The sequence below is a fragment of the Puma concolor genome, chromosome A3 (genome assembly GCF_028749965.1).
Source record: "Puma concolor isolate L17-30 chromosome A3, mPumCon1.1.hap2, whole genome shotgun sequence".
NCBI classification, from domain to species: Eukaryota; Metazoa; Chordata; class Mammalia; order Carnivora; family Felidae; genus Puma; species Puma concolor.
The window spans coordinates 73,257,265-73,273,537 of record NC_141669.1 but is presented as its reverse complement, the minus strand read 5'-3'; the positions used below and the strand labels follow the sequence as shown (position 1 = coordinate 73,273,537).

The window sequence follows — 16,273 nt, the reverse complement described above, 5'->3', positions numbered from 1 at the left end:
GTATGTTACATACTTAAAAGTATACGTACACATATACATAGAAACATCTACATCTGTTCAGAGTAAGACACAAGAAGCTCCTCAGAAGACAGATGTCAGGAAATGTTGGAGCCTGCAACAAACTTGGAGAGGATCAAGTGGCACGCTTTTATTTTATAAAGAAGGGAAGAGTCTCGGAAAGGAAAATGGCTTGTCTAAAGCCCACAAGAGGCAGAAATGGGACCAGAGCACACGGTGTCTGGGGCTACATCCAGCATGTCAGTTTCACTGCTTGCTACTACTTTTCTACCCTGAGATATCCAAACGGCCCCTCTTCCTCTTCCTGGGGGGCTATGCTTAAATACCATGTTCGTGTGTGGCCCTTCCTGGCTGCCCATTTAAACTACCATCCTCCCTTCTCCCAGCATTCCTGCATTCCCATCCCCCTTTGTTGAGTTGTTTTTCCTCTGTGGCTTTATCAGCATCTGACCCTGGATTATAACATACTTGTTTATCATCTACCTTCCCCAGCAGTTAGCTTCATGAGCACAAGGATTTGAAACTGTTCTGTTCCTTGCAGAATCCCCTGTATCTAGAGTAGTGCCTGGCACTTGGGAGGATTACAATAAGTATATGTTAAATGAACTGGATGAACAAATGGGTGTATGTAAGGTGATTTTCTAATCATAGCCAACCGGGCAAGTTTGAAAGGCACAGTCTTAGAAATATTTATGTAAGTCCTTCATGCACAATGATGTAATACTCAAGTGAGAAAGAGCTATATAGTATAACATCAAAGTAAACTCCAGCATCTGGCAAGACCCTAGTTTCCCTTTAAGGGGTTGCTGGTAGTTGCATGGCCATGTCATGGGTGGGCTGGTGGGTGACTTGAGAAACCCTGTTCCACATGGCTGTTGACTGCAAGGTTTCTCTAGCCTTTGTTAAAGAAAACAAACATGGAATTCTGTCTTGTGGTGTGTGTGTATGTGGTGTATATTTGGGGGTGGGGGTCTCTTTCCATCAATCCACAGCACATCTGAGACAAACCAGCATATAAATAAGCAGGACTCAGGGTTGAAGCATGATGTTTGAACACTGGAATTCAGAAAATACAGAGATTACAGAATAATTCATAAGGTCTCCTTATTAATTTTAGTTCAGATCGAACAGGGGAAGTGTATTTAATTCATTTTGTAAAACCCCCGGGTGTCTCATAATGCTTGCTCCCTAGCAGAAGCTTAGTCAAAAGGCTGGGTGGAGCAGTGGCCTCACCCTTCCATGTGAGGAAGAGCCTTCTCTGGCTTCTCCTGCTCTCATGTGCTTTCTTCTAGAATTCTGAATTTACAACTTCACATATGAGCTCTCAGCCAGGATTACTGGCTGCCATTTTTTTTCAGTAGTTTTCTTTCCTCATGTATATGATAGAATTGGAGGGGCTAGGTACTTTCTTGGTTTATGCCTGTTGCCTTGTGCAGTTACAGACAATCTTCTTGCCTCCTTAGCAGCTCAATCCCACTGGAATTCTTTTTTTTTTTTATTTTACATTTAGAATATTATTCTTTGGCAGTCCTTTATCATTTGGGAGTTTGAATTCCTTTATAGCAATCTCTTGTAGATAAAGGAATCATATTGTTCTTTTCTCAGAACTTCTTTGAAATTGGATTTCTTGGAGTCCAAGCCAATGTTTGCCAAAGCATTTCCCTTCATCTCCTGACTCAGAATCAACCGGAGCTGCTTGCCAGAAATGCAGACTCAGACCTACTGACCAGGTGCACTGCAGATCTGTGGAATCAGAATCTGGTGGTGGTATCCAGGAATTTGCACTTTTATAACAAGCTCTCCCAGTGAGCCTTGGGCATCCCACTTTGGGGCCTTTGCCCTAGGTTACAGCATTGGATGATATAGCTCTCACCATTTCCATATACAGATCAGATGGTCTGCTGGACAGAACTGAGTCCAGAGTCTGGTCCCCTTACCACTGTCTCTACCTTCTAAGTGATGGAGTTACATGTATAGTGAATTTAAAAAAAAGTAGCCCCTACTCTGTTTTGAGAAAAGCAAAGCTGCCAGCAGTTGTCTGGATACCCATTCTCTGTCATTTTTATGTGCTGTTCTTATCCTAGTTTTGATATATATTAGAATTTTGTACTTTTTTTTTTTTTTTTTTTTTTTTGTGGGGCTTACAATGCCATTGTTCTAAGTGAAGCTTCATGGTTAAGGTTGCAAGTATTCAACCCAACTGCCTGGGCTTGAATCCCAGCTCCACTACTTATTAGCTGAGTTACTTTATTCAGTCATCCCACCTCTCTGTGTCTTAATTTCCAAATCTGAAAATAGGGATGATAATAATAGTATTGACCCCAAAAGACTGTTGTGTGGATTAAAATGCGTAACATATGTTAAACACTTTGAAAGAAGTCCTGGAACACAGTAAATGCTTAATGTGTTGCCATTATTATTATTATTAATTATTATTATTATATCTTGTAGTAGCCTCCGTCTCTCTGACCAGAATAGAGGGCAGGGGTTTCCCTTGTCCTGCTCTGGACAGGATTTCTGTGAAATGCAGCAGTCTGTTTAATTGAACTGTTCAATGGGGTAGAGGTGTTCCTGCTCCTGGTGGAGGAGGTCATTTTAGTGGCCGGGGCTGCCCCACATGTACTCACTCTCCAAAGGTCCGCCGACACCTTTGGTCTGTGTTGGCATCATTGACATTTTTGTATTGGGACATTTTTTCATGTCTTTTTTAATAGCTTGGGTCCTACTTGTCCCGACTTCCCAGAGAATGGAGCTCACCGTTTCCTTTTTAGTTGTTGCTCTTCAGCTTTGTTCTTAGCAGTCGCGCACAATAGAATGTGTTGCCTTGTTTTGATTAAAAGAGTGGCTTCCTTACTTTGGAGAAGTTACAAATGTGAGTGGGAGGCCTCATGCTGTCAGGCCTGCACAATGCTTTAAAATGCCCCTTAAAACAGCTGGAGAGTCACTTCAGATAACTTTTTTCCCAAGACTTCATGGTGTCAGAATTAAATGAGGACAGCTTCCCTTGCCTTGGGGATGCAGTCACAGGCTCGGAAATGGTTTCTCCCCCTCTCCTGTATTACAATAGCTGCACCTTACTTTAAAGCATTGTCTGTGTTCTCTATTCAAATGTCAGTAATTGTGACTCAAAAAGAGAGAATGTCACCTTTTTATTCAAAATAAGATTCAGGCTTTAGAACTTAATCACAGATGATACTCTAATTGTGAATGCTGCCTTAAAACAAACTCCTAATATTCCTGGGGCTCTAAAAGCATTTTCTGGCGTTTTAACAGTATTAGACGGTCTTCCATTGTTCCCTTTTAGATCATATAACCACCTAGTTTTTGGATGATTTTAAATCATTTATGTTTTAATTTATGTTTGCAGATCTGCAGGGTCTCAAAACGTGGCCTCAGGGTTTCTATTTTAGAAAATATGCCCTATGGTGGTATATCTATAAGCAAATTTTTATCAAATGACTATACAAATACCTACCTAAAGAACAGGGATCCTAAATTCACCTCTTTCTGCTCCCTGTGGTATTTTTCTGCAGTCCTTTTATGTATGAATAATTCTTGTGTATGAAGTATATGGAGACACTTCTTTAGTGGATGTCCTGGCAGTGGTTGTATGGATAACTGTCACCAGTCACTGTCATCAGGCCAATCTCTATATGCTGCCATGACCCTGGTTTTGAATGTTCATCAGAATTCCCCCACTTCTGTGGGTCTCACATTCCCAATGGCAAGGGAACCCTCTCTCTGAAGCGGGCATACCTCCTGTATTTTGGCAGCATGGAGTTGTTATGTTCCCCCTCAAGTTGCCCTCAGCCAAGTTCATGTGGATTATTATTATAATGGATTATAATATATTGAATAAAATTTTTGAAAAATCTACTTCTACAGTGATATTTAAAAAGAGCGAGATTGAGAGAGAGAGGATTCTTCTTTTATGGAAGAGCATTGGTAATAAATGTGGAAGAATGATGAGATTTAAAACTTCCATTTTGTAATACCCTACATAACTGAATAATCAGCAGATGCTGAAACCATCAGATGAAGGGTTATTGGCCAACAGGCTAGCGGCATCAACTCAAAGTCTCCCACCATGCTTTATTATTAATGACAAAGGGAAACATGTGCTCTTACAATGAAGATGTCTGGCAGTCACCACTTTAACCAAATGGCCAAGGAGCATGGCATGACATGCTTTCTGGTTTGATGCACTGGGAGAGATACAGCATGCCCTTTGCAATGTTCTTGCAGAAAAGTTGACCTGAATCTAATCCTGACAATACAGTCAAATGAATCCAGATAACTAGCCTGGGCTCCTTCAAGGAATTGGTGTCATACAGAACAGAGGAAGGCAGGGGAGCGGATCTTGGGGTGGAGGTGAGGTGGGGAGGACTAAAGAGACATAATAGTGAAAATGCAATGCATAAACTTTGATTGGAGTCTGAGTTTAAAAACAATCTATAAAGGACTTTTTCATTGGAATGTGGAGTATGGGTTGGAGGATGCCATTAAATTCAAGTTCATTTTTTTAGGTATAATGGTGTAGTTATGTAGAATGTCCCTGTTTTGGGGAGATACATGCTGAAATGTTTAAGGTATGAAGCATCATAATATCTATAAACTTCTTTTGGATGGTTTGGCCAAAAGGAAATGTGTTGTGTATACTTAAGATACATAGAGATGGGGTGGGCGTGGCAAGCTGTTAATTGGTGGTAAATCTAGGTAAGATGTAAAGGGGTATCACTGGAAAGACAAATGGAAAGTGACTCCGTTTTTCCATTAAAAATTTTCAAATAAATAATATTAAAAAAAAAGATGAAACAGGATGGTCTAAAACAAGTGGCTTGCTGAATATTAGCTTTTAATCATGGCGATGCTGTGTAGTTGACACGACACGATTGGATTTGCACCAAAGGTATTAATAATCCCACTGGATACACAGAGACAGAGGCATGTCTGGGTGGTATAATTGACTAAGGTTCATAGACACAGAGCCGGGACTAGAATCCAGGCTTTCTGTCTTAACGCCCAGCAGCCTCTTGAGTGTGACTTATGACAGGTGCAACCTGGAATCTTGTCATCCTTTGCCATGCATTCTTTCTCTGAAGGGCCTTAGGGAATTAGTTGCCATGACCTTTCCTTCTCTTTGTAGAGTTCAGACATGAATCAAAGTTGTCTCTTTTTTGAGACTGGTATGACCAGTCACCTAGAATATTTTAAAGGTGGTGCAATGCAGCCAAATCCTGCTCACTCGGGGGGTGGGGGGGTACATTTCAAGGTGGCCTCTTGAGGAGATTTAATGAAAAGCCAAAGTGGCTATAAAGTGACGTAAGAGTATAATGCATAGTTTTAGCATTAGCCCCACTGAGCTTCTCTAGCATCAAGTGAAGTGTTCTGTTTTCATTAAATGAGCTCACAGTTGGTAAAGATTTAGGTGGGGGGAGGGCAGGAAAGGTTCCACAAAAAGCAAAATTTCAAATACTACTAATAATGAAGAGATAAGGCCTGCTTTCATTATTTTCTAATTAGGGAGTTGAACTTTATAGCTGAGAAAATAAGGCTTTCCTCTTTAAGTGTAATACCCTTTTTCCAGCAGGGTGCTCCACGGGATCCTTCACTTACAGAAGGGCCCATTCAGCTGAGAACAAGTGCCAAGCAAATGACTAATTGCTCCCCTTCCAGATGAAGGGCTGAGAGTGAGGAAGGAATGGAAGCACAATGCCCCCTCCCCCTGGGGCCACCTAGGAGAGGTGGATCTGCAATCCTCATTAACTTCAGAGGTGGGGCAATTATGCCCTGCTGGTAGGCACTATTCTTCTTAAAATCATAACTAACATAAGTTAATGGCCCCATAATAAAAATACTGTGCAGCTCTCATGTGCACATGCTGAAATGTGATGTGTGAAAGGAATCTTTGGTTGTTCCTTGAGTTTGGTAGGGTGGTACCATCCTAGGAGCTCACAGAATCCTGTGGATCATCCTAACACTTGTTTCTGTGTTGATCATTCTCCACATCTTCTGTCCTTTCATTCCATTTCCACTTCATTCCAATGGCTGCATGTTTACTTGGAAGGAGTGCCAATTGGTTCCTGATTATTTTTAGATTTAGGTCAAACTCAAAGGGAGTCTTGAACATTTGTGATGTTTGAATAAAGGCTACTCTGTTGGGTGGTTTCTTCTTCTTACTGCTTTTATCAGAGTTACTTCTTAGCTTTTAATCCTGTATCCCAGCTTTCAAGACTCAGTAATCCAATTTCCCTTCCACCCCTGCCATTTATCTAAACCTACTTCCTGTTTCTTTAGCTGGACGTTTATTCCCAATAAGTAAGACTCATCTTGTTTTCCTTTTTTCCACAGCCGTGCTTTTGCTCCTGCTATCCCCTCACTGGGACCACTCGCTCCCCTTTTCTTGGTATGTGGGACCACATAATGGTTAAGATTGTGATTCTGAAGACAGACTGGGTCTAAGTCTTGACCTTGGGCAAATCACTTAACCTCATAGTGCCTTGGTTTCCACACCTAAAAGCCCTACCTCATAGGGTTGTTGTGAGATGTAAATGAGTTTTTTTTTTAATTTTTTTTAATGTTTATTTATTTTTGAGACAGAGAGAGACAGAGCATGAACAGGGGAGGGGCAGAGAGAGAGGGAGACACAGAATCTGAAACAGGCTCCAGGCTCTGAGCTGTCAGCACAGAGCCTGACACGGGGCTCGAACTCACCGACCGTGAGATCATGACCTGAGCCGAAGTCGGACACCTAACCGACCGAGCCACCCAGGCGCCCCAAATGAGTTTTTAAAAAGTAGTTAAAAACAGTGCAGGCATTTACTAAGTGCTGTATAAATATTAGCTGCTATTGTCACATTTACCCATATAATTGTTACTGATACTATGAGGTCTAACTCAAGTCTCATCTCCACCATGCAGCTGTCTCTGATTTCTCCAGCCCAAGAGGACTTCTCCAAGACTTCTCATTTCTGTGTAATACAAACTCTCACAGTGAATATCTACTAGTTTGTATTATTTTTTCCTTATTTCATGTTTGCCCCATATTTTCTCCTTTTCCTCATAGTTGAGATTCTGAGCTTCTTGGGGACATGGATCTTACATCTTTTGTGTTCTAAATAAAGACATAGGAAGACCCTAAATCCTGAGACATGTAGTAACTCCCCACTCAGTTTTTGGTTGGTCTCTCACAGGGGACATGATAAATGAATACTTCTTGATACATTCAGCAGTGAGTTGGAAATACTTTATAAAGAGCTGTAAGAGCTGTAGTATGTGAGGAAAGTGGAGGAGCAGAAAGACTATAGAGAAGATTTTCTAGGATTTCTTATCTCCTGTCTCTTCCCTGGCATTCAAGGGCTGCACATAAAGAATTTATCTTGAAAAAAAAATTTTTTTTTGGTTTTTGCTCTGTATTCTTTGATTGCAGTACTCTGAATACTCTGAGTGGGAGCTGCATTGGCTACAGCTTTGTAATATGACAATTATATGTGTGGAATTATATCTACACAAAGTAAAAAGTTCTATACAAATGCAATGTACATTGATACCAATATTTAGAATCCATGATATAAAAGAGACTCCTTTGAGATGTTTTTTCTCTTGCTTCACAACTACCTCCTCATTTTGGGGTCATCCAATGCATGCTCTTTCTTTAAGGGCAAGCTCATTTATTGACTCAGTATAGCCCTGCTTTGGGCTGTAACCAAAACAGAAAAAGTGAGAGGGATATGGATGTGGGGAGAAGAATTGAATATGGGTCACTGGGCTTTGGATATAAGGGAGATGTGGTGCCCAGATTTCTTCTTCTGAATGGGGGGGCAAAGGTGAGTGCCCTAGGAGAAGATGGCAGGGATCCCAGAGGGAAGGAAGTCAGGCAGATGAACAGTGGAAGATAATAAGTTGGGTTATCTTAGTGCAGTGCCGTTTAAACTTTATGTGCATGCATATCACTTGGGAACTTGCAGATTCCAAGTCTGTAGTTCTGAGTCATGAGAGTCTGCATGTCTAATTGGCTCTTAGAAGATGCAGTGGCTGCTGGTCCATGAATCATACTTTGAATAACAATGCCTTAGGAAAGAGCATCAAAAGAATAGGGCCTGTGAGCCTGGTAACCTGATGCGTGATTGTCAAATAAAAAGACATTATTTTCAAGTATGAAGGGATGTAGGGAATGGGTATAGATGGTGCTCCTCAGAAGCAAAGTAAAACATTGGAGAGAGAGAAAGAGAGAGAGAGTGAGTGAGTGAATGCAGGCTCTCTCGATCAACTATTCTACCTACTTGGAGAATGTCTTTCCAAACTCTTCTCATTTGAAACTTGAAATTTCTGTGCTCTTTGCATGAGGGCAGCCATTTCCCTCCAGGCTGTCTCTTCCCAGCTTTAGAGCATTCCAATGATGCAATAAACAATTTCATCAGTTGGAAATTTGGTCACTGTAAGTCCTCAGGGTCCATCTCATTAACTTTAAACTGAATGGGTCAGTTGGTTGTTGTGTGAACACATGACCCAGCTGTAATCCCATGCAACTACTCTCACCCTTAGCATTTTAGGTCATAAAGACTTACCAGTGAATGAGGAATGTGGTAAAAGATGAGAAAGAGCTTACCTCAAGCTAGAAGTGAGAATAGCAGGAGCCTGTATGGCAGAACGTGAATCTGGGAGTTTACTCACAGTGTTATGGATTCGTTATTCATCCCTTGAAAAGCATTTCCTGGTATGGTGGTTATGTGTAAGTTATCACAAATTTCCCTTGAGGAATAAAATGAGAAATATTTACTTTCCAAATTTTAGCTTCAAATAGGAAACTGCTATGCATAGCAATCAGCCTGGTACTTACAGAATGAAATTAAATTCGGAGGAGAAGATCTTCGTAACATCTGGAAGCTCTTGGATGCCTGTGTTACAGATGCTCCTGTGATTGGGGGCAGGGTGGGGATGTGGGCAGAGAATGAATAAAAGTGATTGTTATTAAGGCATAAAGGTAAAAGCAGTAGAAAGGCACTTTGCAAAGACTATTTTTAAATTAAAAAAATATTGAGTTTGACTTTATTGGTAGCACTTTTAGCTGTTGAAGGTTGTCAGAATTTTAAAGCCCCTAACACTATGGGAGAAGTTGCTGTAAGGCTCCTATTTAAAGATCTAGGGGCTGGGACTATACTTTTACATTTATGTTTTTCATTTACATTTTCTTTTCCATTTACATTTATGTTTCCAGCCTGTCTTTTCCTATTGTATCAGTTGCATTTTTCTATTGTATTCCATTCCATTCCTTTTCGGTAATTTGCTCTTGATAGTTCTGGAAAGCATCCCTCTACTTTTGAATAGGTTTCAACTCAAAGATTTTAGGAATATTAATCTCCATGTGAGCGATCCATATCCCTCATTATTAAAAATCTTTGTTTTTTATTTAGCTACCTACTGGTTCATGGAGTTTTTTCTTATAACTTATTGAAATCATTGAACATTCTTTTGGTTATTGGAGCTACTCAAGACTCTTCTTCCTCCTACCTTTTGTTTAAACTTCAAAGAAGAGAGAGGGTTCAGTGATAGGTTAAATTGAAGGATATTTTACTACACAAGAGTGGGACTTCTTTAGAGGAATCCAGGAATCTGGATTGCCCCTGAGTTTTTTTTTTGGGCTGCGGGGCTCAAACTTGGATGCTTAATTGACTGAGCCACCCAGGCACCCCTCCCCTAAACAAGTTTTAAATTCACCCATCATAGACTGAAGAAACTGATATGAACTGCCTGGCACTCTGGTAGCAATGGAAGAAAGGGAGCCAGGTTTCTCTTTGGTTCTTTCTGATTCTCCTTCTTATCTGTAATTCCAGACTGCACTGAATCCTTGCCCTGTTTACGGCTAGTGATGGCAGTGCAGCTTAGACAGCAATGTGTACTGGGGTTGGGGGAATATCACTCTTTAGGGGGGTAAAAAAGGGACTATAGTGGGCAAATTTGGTTCTGGGATTTTCTTATGTTTTTCCCAACGTGGTTGATACTGCAGATGCTTATGTCTCCTGCAGACCATCAGAGGCCTGGAAAAGCAGAACACCTGGGCTGGGAATCATCCAGTGTTTGAACTGCCAAAGGAGCCATGCTAGTGCCTGCAGCAGCCCCTGGAGGAGGCCCCAGGGCGAGACTGTACAGATGGCATGGAACACAGACCCAGAGAGATGTCCTTCCTCCCTCTCCAATTTTTTTTTTTTTTTTTGAGGTGGTGGGGGTTGTGAACTTCCATCTTCTGAAGATTTTATGAAATTTAACTTATCAGGAAAAAGAGTGAGAGAACATCTATGTTAGGGGGCTTTAAATTTTTCTGTGTGAACAAGTGATTGGTTGGCATGTGAGAAGATCCATAGTGATCAATTTATAGATTGTATCAAGTTTCAGGAATTTTGATTTTGCTGGCAAGGCAGTGAGTCTGCTGGGTTATAGTGGTACTCAATTTATAATTGTAACTAGTAGACTTAATAAGATTTAAAGGGAAATAGAAATAGAACATAATGATTTCATTTACATGGCACAACGCCTACTTCAAGGCAATACTTAAAAAGTTTTTACTTATTGAATAAATGAACAAATGAGGTGAAGGAATCAATAATTCTTCACTAGGGATGGGTGTCAAATTAGAATTGCCTTTTCCACTTTCATCTGAGCTCTGTCTCCATCATCACCTCACCTTAGAGTTTCTGATTTATCCTTTTCTCTAAAGTGTCATGACCCCCCAACCCCACTGTTAGTTTTGAAAACCATTGCAAAGGGGGTGATATTCTTCTCATGTGTTTTTTGGAGAGTGAAAAGGTCAGGAGCCGGTTAAATGGATTTGGAAGCACCCAGCCTGGTGGCTGACAAGAAATGCTGATTAAATCTTAATCAGAAGGCTGAAAGCAGACATGCAAATACTGCTAAGTATATAGTTAAAAAAATTCTTTCCAATCTTTTAATTGTTTTGATTTTCATCAGATGCCCAACTTCCCTCCCAGTTTCTCAAAAAGGAGAAATCCTCACAGGTATTTTAACCGGGGCAGATTTCTAAATGCTCCAGGCTCGATGTACACCAGGTTTTTGGTGTTCTGGATCAGTCTGTAAAGAGAGAGGCAGCAGTTTAACAGATGTGTATTGTTTGGAATGCACAAGACCATGGTCACCAGAGGATGCTGGCTGAAAACGGCACCAACAAAAATCAAGTGACTTTCATAGGTTTGAGAGGAGCTCCTAAGAGCCTGTGGATGGAAACTGCATGGTGGGACCCAAATGGTTCTTGCCAGGAAGCTCTGCTCTCATCCTCTTGCTGGGGCAGGTGTAAATACCATAGCTGGCAGTCTGTTCTACCCCACTCTATGAAGCAGCACCAACTTCCAGGACTCCTGGCCAAGTAGGTCCTGCCCTACAGTGGAGCCCACGCACTAGGGGGTGATGGGAGATTCCACTCCCAGGCTCTCCCTTACAGGCAGACTGGTCCTCTTCGTGTTGGGCTGTCAGGTGCACTGCCAGTTATCCAGATGGGCATTCAGTCTTTGGATCAATCCAGGGGCTTGGATTTGGGGATTTTATACCCCTTCTATAAATAATTTGTTGTGTGGTGATACCCAGCCTCCTAACTTTCCTGAGCTAGTGTGCCCTTCCATAAAACTAGAATAATAATATGCGTTCTTCCTACCTCAGAAGTTGCTACGTAGTGAGTAATAGAATAGGTAGAGATAATGTATGAGGCTAGGCCTTGTACAGTATGTAAGTACAGCCATAACTCCACGGTGGTGTGGTTGCCCTTCTCCCTACTTCTCCAGTGACTTTGACCCTTTGAGAAGTAGCCACAGTTGCCTGTCTACTTTGGATTAAATAAAAGGCTAGTCAATGCCTTTGATTCTCTTTCCCCATGCAATGACCACTCAAAGAAATGATAATTGCTCTAGTTCTATAGAGAAAATATAGTGTATTGGTTAGGTAGATGGGCTCTGGAGTCAGCCTGGTTTTATCTTGGTTTTACTGATTATATGACCTTGGTTACATCATTTAAAGCTCGGTTTCCTCATAGGGTAGTTTTTGAGGAGTAAATGTGTGTGTGTCTGGTTCACAATTACTGGTTAACAGTAATTGTTAACCAGTGTTAACAGTTATTATTATAGTTGGTGAAATCAGGGTGTTGAATGATTTGTATCTAGTCACACAGTTGAGAAGTAGTACAACTTGGAAGTGAACTCAGTTTTACTGACTCTGAGACTAGTGTTCATTACCCCTTACTATAGTTACCCACCATTGGTGCCTGTTTCCAACTTTTATGTCTATTCAATTTCTTTAGAGGTGAGTAATGTTTTGTTGTAATTATTTTTACAACAACTTAGTCAAGCAGTCATGGGCCATGTGGGTAGGATGGAAGGAACTTTTATCTCTTAAAGATTTTTGGTGGTCTGACCTTAAACCACTCATTCAACAAACATTTACTAAGCACCTACATGTGTCAGGCATTGTTTTAGGTACTGGGGATACAGCTGTGAACAAAAAGAGCCTGTATGGAGCTAACATCTTAGTCTCAGGGCCTTCCCTGGGAAAAGTCCATAAATTTTCCGTTAGAGCATTTTATTTTTCTTTCTGTTGCATCACAAGCAATTTATTTATCTTAACTGTTCTGGTGGTTCACAGTATAAGCTGTGCTTCTGTATCACTTGGGAAGTCTGTTAAAACTACAGATTTTGAGGTCTGGGATAGGACTGTCATCTATAATGGTAATGACCTCCTCTCTCCTCCCCCAACCCCCAATTCTACTTCATAGCCAAGCCCAGACTATAAATCTACATTTGAATACCCACTATTTTAGATTTCCCCATAATTGGTTGGTGAGTTAGGCTCACCTCCCTGACTATAATGTCATCTCCTGGGGAAGATTTGTATTTTACCTCCTCTGTATTCCAGCAGCATGTGACCCTTGGTTGGACATGTGGCGGGTACTCACATACTTATCAATCAATTATTCTCTTCAGATAATTGCTAATTGGACCATTCATAGGGAGGCCTTGTAGTGTAGTGGAAAATACATAAGCTTTGGAGAAAGAGAGGCTGGGGTGGAATCTCATCTCTGCCATTGTCTACAGTGCCACACTGGTCAAATTACTGACCCTCTGAACCTCCATTCCTCCCCCTGAACAAAAGGGATAATTACCCTACTTTGCAGGGTAGCTGTGAGGATTCATACAACCTTGAGGAAATAAATGCCAGGCACAAGTGTGCAGAAAATGTTTGTTGCTAACATCCTTCCCCTTCCCTTAACTTTCAAAACTCCTGTGCAGGTGAAGTTTGTACAAGCTCAGGTTTGAGCCAAACAAGGCAGCAGTAAGAAGCCTGGCTTAGGAGTTACACGAACCAATTTCTAGCCCTAGCTCTAGCACTAACTTGCTGTGTGACATCAGACAAGTCAGTTAAACTCTTTGGGTTGTAGGTTCATCACCTGAAAACTGAATTGAGCCAGTCTTCACCCATCTTTTTTTGTAAATTGGAGGAAAATGATAATTTGGAAAGAACTTTTTTTAAGAATCAATTCTAACACATCACAGTAAGAATAACAAACACATACACATGTCCCACACAGGGCTTTTACATGGTTGGTTTCCAAGAATCATTTACTGATTAAATGAAGATGTCCAAACAGTCCCCAATGTACTAATTCATGATCTCTAAGCTCCCTTTCAGATTTTCCCACTACCCCAAGTACTTCGTACCCTCCCTTCCATAAGGTAAGAGCTACTTGGCAGGACTCCACAATGTCAATTTTAATTTCCAACTTTGTGTTCTGATGTTTCAGAGTTTATACAGCTCCCAGGGAGAAGCAGTTGTCACCATGGCAACCTTCAGGCCACTGCAGTGAGAGAAATTAGTGCCTGCCCAGACCTAGTAATTGCTGCAGTCTTTTCCTCTTGGATTCCTAGCAGTGGATGCTTGAATACAAATACCGAGTAGGCTCCAGCCAGCGAGGGTAATAGTGTACAGCAATAAACTATGTGTTAGCTGATGCTTACATTTCAGACAAATTGAGGAGGTTGTCAAAGGCATTAGCTTCTATCTTTTCCAGAGAATCACTCTGAGAGATTTCACTAGGGGAGAGAAAAAAAGGGAAGAAACATGAAAGAAATGACCATGTCTGCATAATAATAAGCTATGGGTGTGACCCAACAACTGGGGGCTCCAGTGGGATGCCTTAAGTTGTCCTCCTATCATCAAGTGCTGCCATCTCCCTTTAGAAGCACTGATGGGCATCTGTAACCCAGGTGCTGTTGAAATGCGGGTTTCAGTAACCCCTGTTTATGTGACAGGTTTTTTTTTCTTGTTTATCTTATGACTCAAAAGTCACAGTTTGTTAGAAGTGGACAGGTCTTTTGAGGAAATCTAGTCAGATTCCCTTGTGTTACAGCTTTGAAAATTGAGACTCAGAGGAGAGGCAAATAGTGCTTATGGGAAGGCTCAGGACCGGGATCTGGATGTCTGGATTCCCAATTCCATCATCCTAGTGAGGTTTTAATTTGGGTTACATTCATTGTTTCATAACTCTTTACGCTTTTCCCAAAATCCTGCTCTGAGGTAATTGCAAGGTGGTCAACTTCCGCACGTAGTGTCCTTTTTAGGTTGTGTCTATTTCTTTGGCTGTTCTTCTCATTCTTTTAGCAAATTGAGGACAAGGAGTATGTCTTGTTCACTTCTGAATCTGTGGCAACTTGACATTGCCTGGTACGTAGAGTATCAATGAATGAATGGATTAATGGGTGGCTTTTTTTTTTTTTTAAAGACATGAACATAAAGGGCCCAGCTTTGCCATATACCATCTCAAGCATGCAGGTAATATCAATGTTACCCTAAAATTCCACCATAAGCTACCATTTGCTACCAGCTGAGAAAAAAGTCTCAAATTCACAAATTGTACATTTGAGTGTTTCTAAGGTTAACATTCACTGAAGCCTTCAGACTTGAGAGCTTTAGCCCATAGAAAGGCTGAGCCTAAGGCAGTTAATGTCTTTTATGAGCAACACAGTAATGGATTGTTGCTGGACGGATTCATTTCATTCCTACCTAATGGTTTGTTTATTTAGCTGTGGCTACTTTTCTCATGAGGAGGTCTTAATGCATTAAGTTATCAAAGCTCAACATTTAAACTTGGGAGCAGAAGAATAAGGGTTAGGCTCAAGGAGACTGACATCTATGTGTTGAGGAATTATTTTTAATATCCCCATTGCGTATTGGTACCCTAAAGAGCAGTCCAAGTTTCCCCAAAGAGCTAGGATTGATGATGCCGTATCTTCATCTGCTTTACAGATGTAAATCTGCTTCAAAAGCCCAGTGAATTGTTAAGATCAGAGATGCTCTTTAGGAACTAAATGGCCTTTGAGGTCCTTTCACTCAGACTAACGTTAAGGAGGATGCTGGAATACTGGATTCCTGAGAAAGTTCCCTCTCATGCATGGTGTCTTATGCCCTGGCAGCTGAGAGCCAGGGAGAATGGGTTGAATTGACATCTGACAGAAATATGCGATCACACTGTATTATCAGGTTGCTTTATACTTTTGATAAAGGCCTTTTATCAATACAGCTCTAAATACTGTGTGTCTGTCATACACATCTTCTATTTTAGGTATAAAGATTGTCTTCTGATGCACAATAAACCTCCAACACATTTTCTTCTGTGTGGGTGTTATCTAAAAATGTGACACAAGGGAATAACTGCTGTAGCAGAAGGAGGATTTTTATGATTGGAATCTATTTTCTTTTCTATGTGAGAAATTTATCATCACTTATCAAAATGCATTCAGTTCATTGAAGCAAGGTTAATTATCTGGAACTTAATGACTCTTGGAAATCGTACTTTTCTTCAAAGGTCCCTAGATATTATTTGTATTATAAAGATAAAAATACTGGGGTTTCTTGAACACAATTTCTCTTCTAGAAGAATTATCCCCTTTCAACTATGTTTTCTCTTACAAAAGTTTTAATTATTCCAATTATGAATGTCTTTTGGTATGTAGTATCTTACTTACATTTTTACCACCTCATTAAGTCCTCTGAAAGCTTGAGATGGGATTAGTTTGATAGGGAGATAGGTGAGTGATCTAGAAAAGAAAAAAGGAAAGCCAAGAGTTTAATATTTAAGACTGGGTACCTTTCAAGTTCATGAATGTGTGTGTGTGTGTCTACAGAGTTCCAGACACTGGTTTCAGGTGGAGAATTCTAACTTACATCAATAAAGAGATGTGCCATAACTCACTCTTGGTCT

At 40.7% G+C, this 16,273-nt stretch overlaps 1 protein-coding gene across 2 annotated transcripts in view; it reads right to left on the bottom strand.

The window, feature by feature from the left end:
• Positions 1-16,273, bottom strand: part of LHCGR (luteinizing hormone/choriogonadotropin receptor) — a 55,814-nt gene that overhangs the window by 20,699 nt on the left and 18,842 nt on the right. For both annotated transcript variants that reach the window (XM_025931980.2, XM_086701143.1), the window contains exons 2-6: positions 16,038-16,109; positions 14,031-14,105; positions 11,029-11,103; positions 8,858-8,932; positions 8,692-8,769 (exon numbers count right to left, since the gene is read on the bottom strand). In XM_025931980.2, the coding sequence (XP_025787765.1) occupies positions 8,692-8,769; positions 8,858-8,932; positions 11,029-11,103; positions 14,031-14,105; positions 16,038-16,109 (375 nt within the window). The remainder of the gene's footprint in view (positions 1-8,691; positions 8,770-8,857; positions 8,933-11,028; positions 11,104-14,030; positions 14,106-16,037; positions 16,110-16,273) is intronic.